Consider the following 8,494-nt stretch of genomic DNA (forward strand, 5'->3'; position numbering starts at 1 on the left):
TCAATGTGGAGGCTATATACAGGGGGTACCAGTACAGAGTCAATGTGGAGGCTATATACAGGGGTACCAGTAATATACTGAGGTACAGCTTAGGAGCAGGTGTTGAAATAAAAAACATACAGCTTTATACAGTTTGATTTAATGAGGCTTAATGACCAAAAGCACAATTATATTTTTGTAGAAAAACATGAGACAAGTGTACAAGCAGTATGCCTGTTCTCTAATGAACTTTAACTAGCCTACATTTGATGTGATATATTCTTTTCGAGACAGGATTGTTTCACGGCACAGATCTGGGGAAGTGGACCAAGGCATTTCTGCAGCATTGAAGGTCCCAAAGAACACAGTGGCCACCATCATTCTTAAATGGAAAGTTTGGGAGTTTGGAACTACCAAGACTCTTCCTATTGCTGGCCGCCCGGCCAAACTGAACAATTGGGGGAGAAGGGCCTTGGCCAGGGAGGTTACCAAGAATCCAATGGTCCCTCTGACAGGGCTCAAGAGTTCCTCTGTGGAGATTGGAGAACCTTCCAGAAGGACAACCATCTCTGCACCACTCCACCAATTTGGCCTTTTTGGTAGAGTGGCCAGACGGAAGCCACTTCTCAGTAGCAGGGACTGGGAGACTAGTCAGGATCGAGGGAAAGATGAACGGAGCAAAGTACAGAGAGATAATTGATGAAAACCTGCTCAAGAGCACTCAGGACCCCAGACTGGGGCAAAGGTTCACCTTCCAACAGGAAAACAACACTAAGCACACAGTAGAAAAACATAGAAGTGGCTTTGGGAAAAGTCTCTGAATGTCCTTGAATGGCCCAGCCAGAGCCCGGATTTAAACCCGATCGAACAACTCTGAAGAAATCCTGAAAATAGCTGCGCAGCGACGCTCCCCATCCAACCTGACAGATCTGAGAGGATCTGCAGAGAAGAATGGGAGAAACTCCACAAATACAGGTGTGCCAAGATTGTAGTGTCATACCCAAGGCGGCTTGAGGCTGTAATCGCTGCCAAAGGTGCTTCAACAAAGTACTGAGTAAAGGTTCTGAATACTTATTTAAATGTGATATTTCAGTTTTATTTTTAAAATGCATTTGCAAACATTTCTAAAATGCTGTTTTTGCTTCGTCATTATAGGGTGTTGTTGTGCAGATTCATGAGGAAAACCTCCCAATTTAATCAATTTTTGAATATTCCAGTAAATTCAGGAAGTAAACTGAAAATTCCAATTCTCTTCTATGGTTTTCAATGAGGAAAATGTGGAATTTGGTTTACTTTCTGAATTGACTGGAATTGAATTGGAATGGTTTTACTACAAAGCTGTCAACGTCATCATTTAGTCAATCGATGTTATAATGCATAACGCTCACAGATGTGCTTGTTCTCTTTCAGAGTACATTTTCTAATTTAATAAAACAGAATTAAACAAATAAAATGTATTTTGCACCTGAATAACTTCAACATGGACAACCTGGTTGATTCTCTGGTTGATTCTCTGCTCAACAACACTGACTGTGAATCAATCTGGTTGATTCTCTGCTCAACAACACTGACTGTGAATCAATCTGGTTGATTCTCTGCTCAACAACACTGACTGTGAATCAATCTGGTTGATTCTCTGCTCAACAACACTGACGGTGTCAAACTTTGATGTGTGTCCAGGCTGTCACTTCTGTCATCAGCTACTAACACAAAGTGTAGAGTGTAGACTTTGTATAGTCACTGTACAGCCTTAACTGTGGAGTGACCCCATAAATGGGATATCAGCCACCTCAGTAACAACCACAGAACACAACTATGTATAGTTTACACAAATATTAGCATCTTAGCTCTTATTGCAGGACTTTGACTGTGGTACATCACCTCCCCAGTCAACCTATTGTGTGTATTGAACATTCATATTGGACTGTAGCAGCTAGCTAACTGGCTACTGATCAACCTATTGTGTGTATTGAACATTCATATTGGACTGTAGCAGCTAGCTAACTGGCTACTGATCAACCTATTGTGTGTATTGAACATTCATATTGGACTGTAGCAGCTAGCTATCTGGCTACCGATTAACCTATTGTGTGTATTGAACATTCATATTGGACTGTAGCAGCTAGCTAACTGGCTACTGATCAACCTATTGTGTGTATTGAACATTCATATTGGACAGCCTTACCTGTATAGTAGCACCAACACCCATCAGCCCAATCTCTTCTTGACGTCAAAGCTGCAGTGTATTGTTGCTATAGGAGTTTATGGAAACAGGATATGCTGTACACTTTTATAAATGCAGACAGACAATTTGTTAGTTTGTTTTACGTGGTGGGAGCTTTTTGTGTCAGTAAAAATGCCTAAGTGAGAAACGGAGGTTTAAACTACTTTATGAGCAAATATTTATATAATAACCATCACATCTTAGTTAACTTGGAGTCACGTGATGATATGTTGTGTGGTCCTCCCTCTACGACTTGGGAACCCATGTAGTTTATTAGGCTACAGATTAAATAAGTTATGAACTTCACAGGGTGGTGAAACTGCATGTGATGAGCTTGATGCTCCTTTCCAATACATTTTGATGGTCTTATTCTGGTGACATGATGATTGATGCTTGGTTGCCATTTGACAAATAAAATAATATCTCTCTTATCCATAATAATCTCATCATGTATGTAGCCTACCAGCACGGGACAAGAGGACATTTTCTATTTTACGTAACAGTTTTTAAAACCATCAGTGAAGTTGAAAATGCGATGAAAACCCATTTAACTTGTATTTTTCATTTGGAAAATGGGAATTTAACAGCAAAAGTTATTTATTTGTCAGGCAAAGCCTTTTATCCGCAATAAATCTGTTTGATAGAAACATTTCTGGTGGGAAAATGTGTATATTGTTTTATGCAGATTTTAGAATATTCACATGTAAATCTGTCGCAAATTACATGGAAAATTAGCTACTAAGGTGGATATTGATCCAACACCTGCCGTTTATTCAAACCAGCCCACTGGGCACAGACGTCAGTTCAACATCTAGTTTCTATTTAGTGATTTGTCAACTGAGTTGAAATCAACACAAAATGTAACCTGTCATTGGATTTAGGTTGCAAGTTGGGTTGAAAAATAAATCCAATCCGTTTTCTACATCTATCATCATCACATGGATATATTTTGTTGAAATGACGTGGAAACAACGTTTATTCAACCAGTGGTTTGTAAATGCCCCCAGGAAAGTGGAACTAGGAACTCTTCATTTAGACAATGATGAAACAGCAATCCGTGGGCGAGTAAGTGAACATTTTAATGTCATTAAATCATCAGTGGGCCAACAGTGCAAATGTAAACAATGGAACAAATGCATCACATCCAAATATCACTTTATATCTGTAGTACTGGAGGAAAGACACCCAGATAAACACAAACACAGTCAAAGTTTTAAAAAGAACCATTTAAACACATGGAATCTGATCTACTCTATGTTCAAACTGACATACTCCATATTCAATTCATGTTTTCTAATAAAAACACACACATATATGTTTGAGTATACTTAGTACATTGGTAAAAACAGGTAAACACATTCTCAGTCAACAATATAAGACAACGGGAGCACTGTGTATGTTCTCTGAGGAATTTTAACCTTTCTAGGACACACGTTCCGCTAGCGGAACCCCTCGACAACATTCCGCTGAAAAGGCAGCGCGGGAAATTCAAAAATATCTTTGGGAAATATGTAACTTTCACACATTAACAAGTCCAATACAGCAAATGAAGGATAAACATCTTGTTAATCTACCCATCATGTTCGATTTAAAAAATGCTTTACAGCGAAAACACAACATGTGATTATGTTAGATCACCGCCAAGTCCAAAAAACACAAAGCCATTTTCCCAGTCACAAAAAGCAGAAATAGAGATAAAATGAATCACTAACCTTTGATGATCTTCATCAGATGACACTCATAGGACATCATGTTACACAATACATGTATGTTTTGTTCAATAATGTACATATTTATATCCAAAAATCTCAGTTTATATTGGCGCCATGTTCAGAAATGCCTCCAAAATATCCGGAGAAATTGCAGAGAGCCACATCAAATAACAGAAATACTCATCATAAACTTTGATGAAAGATACATGTTTTACATAGAATTAAAGATACACTTGTTCTTAATGCAACCGCTGTGTCAGATTTAAAAAAAACTTTACGGAAAAAGCACACCATGCAATAATCTGAGACGGTGCTCAGATATAAACAACATTTCTCCACCATGTTGGAGTCAACAGAAATACGGAATTACATGATAAATATTCCCTTACCTTTGATGATCTTCATCAGGATGCACTCCCAGGAATCCTAGTTCCACAATAAATTGTTGTTTTGTTCGATAATGTCCATTATTTATGTCCAAGTAGCTACTTTTAGTACACACATCCAAACACTCATGCAGGTCCAGGCGAACGTCGGACGAAAACTTCAAAAAGTTACATTACAGGTCGAATAAACTTGTCAAACTAACTATAGAATCAATCTTTAGGATGTTGTTATCCTAAATATTCAATAACATTCCAACCGGAGAATTCCTTTGTGTCTGTAGAAGTAATTGAACGTAGTAGATATCATTTGGAATGCGTGTGACCAGGACCTGGCACTCTGCCAGACCACTGACTCAAACAGCCCCCATCCGGCTCAACATCACAGTAGAAGCTTCATTCAACGTTCTACAGACTGTTGACATCTAGTGGAAGGCGTAGGAAGTGCAAACAAATCCATATCTTACTGGGATTTCATTAGGCGATGAGTTGAAAATCGACCCGCCTCAGAATTCCCACTTCCCGTTTGGGTTTTTGCCTGCCATATGAGTTCTATTATACTCACAGACATCATTCAAACAGTTTTAGAAACTTCAGAGGGTTTTCTATCCAATAGTGATAATAATATGCATATATTAGCATCTGGGACAGAGTAGGAGGCAGTTCACTTTGGGCACGCTATTCATCCAAAGTGAAAATGTTGCCCCCTATCCCTAAAAAGTTTTAAGTCAATGTGATGTGAAATATCAATATTACACACCAGGAGAAGTAATTAAGTCAATGTGATGTGAAATATCAATATTACACACTAGGAGAAGTAATGACGTCAATGTGAAGTGAAATATCAATTTACACACTAGGAGAAGTAATGAAGTCAATGTGATGTGAAATATCAATTTACACACTAGGATAAGTAATTATTCTATCCTGTGTGGATTTTCATATGACTTTTAAGTGACTGTGATGAGTAATATGTCTTCCCACAGTCTGAGCATTTGTAAGGCTTCTCCCCTGTGTGCAGTCTCATGTGTTCTTTCAGCTTTCCTAACCGGTTAAAACGCTTTCCACACTGGGAACAGTGGTAAGGTTTCTCCCCAGTGTGGATTCGCTCATGAGCTTTCAGGCTTCCTAACTGGCTAAAACTATTTCCACACTGGGAGCAATGGAAAGGCTTCTCCCCTGTGTGTATTCGCTCATGAGATCTCATGTTTCCTAACTGGTTAAAACTCTTTCCACACTGGGAGCAATGGTGTGGCTTCGACCCTGTGTGTGTCCTCTGATGTCTGTTCAGGCTTCCTAATTTGGTAAACCTAGTTCCACACTGGGAGCAGTGGTAAGGCTTCTCTCCTGAGTGTATTCGCTCATGCGATTTCATGTTTCCTAACTTGTTAAAACTCTTTCCACACTGGGCGCAATGGAAAAGCTTCTCCCCTGTGTGTATTCGCTCATGAACTTTCAGCTTTCCTAACTGGTTAAAACTCTTTCCACACTGTGCGCAATTGTATGACTTCTCTCCTGGTTGTGTCCTCTCATGTCTTTTTAGACTTCCTAACTTGGTAAAACTCTTTCCAATCTGGGAGCAGAGGTGTCGTCTTGCTGGTTTGGACGTCTCGGGTTCCTCCAAGTTTGGTTTTCCTCCTGCCAAAGACAGTGTTTATTTAAAGAGAGACCTGAATGAAATCTCCACATGATAAAACTGCCTTATGAGGTTTAATCTAAATCAGATCCATCAAACATTTCATAGTTTTAAATTATCTTGGTGTGATTTTAAAACAAATGTTGTAGAGCTTCCTGGTAATAACTGAACTGTTGCCAGTTTACATTACTTATTTATTCATTCTGTTTTATAAGTCAGAACACAAAACACTAAACAGTTCTATGACACTCAAGACACATCGCTGGATTCCTATCAAGCAGGTGGTTGTAAATATATAACCTTCATAGCTGTATGATACAGAATGTGACCTACACACTTCCTTAAAACCTAAAATAAGGGGAAGTTCACACATTTTAAACATTTTTACTATCATTAATGTCACGATATTTTGGGTAAAGTAAAAAAGAATGTGAAATATTTTGGGAAGATTAAAAATATAAAATATGTAAAGTGTTGGTCCCATGTTTCATGAGCTGAAATAAAATATCCCTGAATTTTTCCACACGCATGAAAGCTTATTTACCTCAAACTTGGTGTACAAATTTGTTTATATCCCTGTTAGTGAACATTTCTCCTTTGCCAAGATAATCCATTCACCTGACAGGTGTGGCATTTCAAGAACCTGATTAAACAGCATGATTATTACACAGGTACACCTTGCGCTGGGGCCACTCTAAAATGTGCAGTTTTATCACACAACACAATGCCACAGATGTCTCAGAGGGAGCGTGCAATTGGCATGCTGACTGCAGGAATGTCCACTGGAGCTGTTGCCAGGGAATTTAATGTACAGTACCAGTCAAAAGTTTGGACACCTACACATTCAAGGGTTTTTCATTATTTTTACTATTTTGTACATTGAGGAATAATAGTGAAGACATCAAAACTATGAAAAAACACATATGGAATCATGTAGTAACCAAAAAATGTGTTAAACAAATCTAAATATATATTAGATTCTTCAAAGTAGCCACCCTTTGCCTTGATGACAGCTTGGCATTCTCTCAACCAGCTTCACCTGGAAAGCTTTTCCAACACTTGTAGGTGTTCCCACATATGCTGAGCATTTGTTGGCTGCTTTTCCTTCACTCTGCGGTCCAACTCAACCCAAACCATCTCAATTGGGTTGAGGTCGGGTGATTGTGGAGGCCAGGTCATCTTATGCAGCACTCCATCACTCTCCTTCTTGGTCAAATATCCCTTACACAGCCTTGAGGTATGTTGGGTTATTGTCTTGTTGAAAAACAAATGATAGGCCCACTAAGCCCAAACCAGATGGGATGGTGTATCACTGCAGAATGCTGTGGTAGCCATGCTGGTTAAGTGTGCCTTGAATTCTAAATAAATCACAGACAGTGTGACCAGCAAAGTACCCCCACTCCACCTCCTCCATGCTTCATGGTGGGAACCACACATGCAGAGATCATCCGTTCACCTACTCTGTGTCTCACAAAGACATGCCGGTTGGACCCGAAAATCTCACATTTTTACTCATCAGACCAAAGGACAGATCTAATGTCCATTGCTCATGTTTCTTGGCCCAAGCAAGTCTCTTCTTATTATTGGTGTCCTTGAGTAGTGGTTTCTTCGCAGCAATTCGACATTGAAGGCCTGATTCACGCAGTCTCCTCTGAACATGTTGATGTCTTCTACTCTGTGAAGCAGTTATTTGTGCTGCAATTTGAATAATGAACTTATCCTCTGCAGCAGATGTCTCAAAGGGAGCGTGCAATTGGCATGCTGACTGCAGGAATTTCCACTGGAGCAGTTTCCAGAGAATTGAATGTTTATTTCTCTACCATAAGTGTAGGCAGCTTATGGTAGAGAAATTAACATTCAATTCATTATAGAGAATTTGGCATCCAACCGGCTTCACAACCGCAGAACTCGTATAACCACGCCAGTCCAGGACCTCCACATTGTCTTAGACCTGCCACCCGAACAGCTTCATTGTCTGGGCTGGTCTTGGCTCCCCAGCGGGTAGGCCTGTCTTCCAAGTGGGTGGGCTTATGCCCTCCCAGGCCCACCCATGGCTGTTCCCCTCCCCAGTAATGTGAAGTCCATAGATTAGGGCCTAATGAATTTATTTACATTGACTGATTTCCTTATATGAACTGTAAGTCGTTGAAATTGTATAACCAAATACAGTGAGGGAAAAAAGTATTTGATCCCCTGCTGATTTTGTACGTTTACCCACTGACAAAGAAATTATCAGTTTATAATTTTAATTTTAATGGTAGGTTTATTTGAACAGTGAGAGACAGAATAACAACAAAAAATCCAGAAAAACGCACGTCAAAAATGTTATAAATTGATTTGCATTTTAATGAGGGAAATAAGTATTTGACCCCTTCTCAATCAGAAAGATTTCTGGCTCCCAGGTGTCTTTTATACAGGTAACAAGCTGAGATTAGGAGCACTCCCTTTAAGAGTGTGCTCCTAATTTCAGTTTGTTACCTGTATAAAGGACACCTGTCCACAGAAGCACTCTCTTAAAGGGAGTTTTTTTTTCCCCCCTCACTGTATATATTTTATATTT

General features: G+C 39.4%; 1 protein-coding gene across 1 annotated transcript; it reads right to left on the reverse strand.

The window, feature by feature from the left end:
• Positions 1-3,263: 3,263 nt before the first annotated feature.
• On the reverse strand, positions 3,264-5,936 carry LOC129848659 (zinc finger protein 239-like; the record flags this gene model as incomplete). Its single annotated transcript, XM_055915757.1, has 1 exon — positions 3,264-5,936. A coding segment is annotated over one exon (716 nt), but the record flags the coding sequence as incomplete, so codon positions are not given.
• Positions 5,937-8,494: the final 2,558 nt, after the last annotated feature.

This window comes from Salvelinus fontinalis, unplaced genomic scaffold (assembly GCF_029448725.1).
Source record: "Salvelinus fontinalis isolate EN_2023a unplaced genomic scaffold, ASM2944872v1 scaffold_1087, whole genome shotgun sequence".
NCBI lineage: Eukaryota > Metazoa > Chordata > Actinopteri > Salmoniformes > Salmonidae > Salvelinus > Salvelinus fontinalis.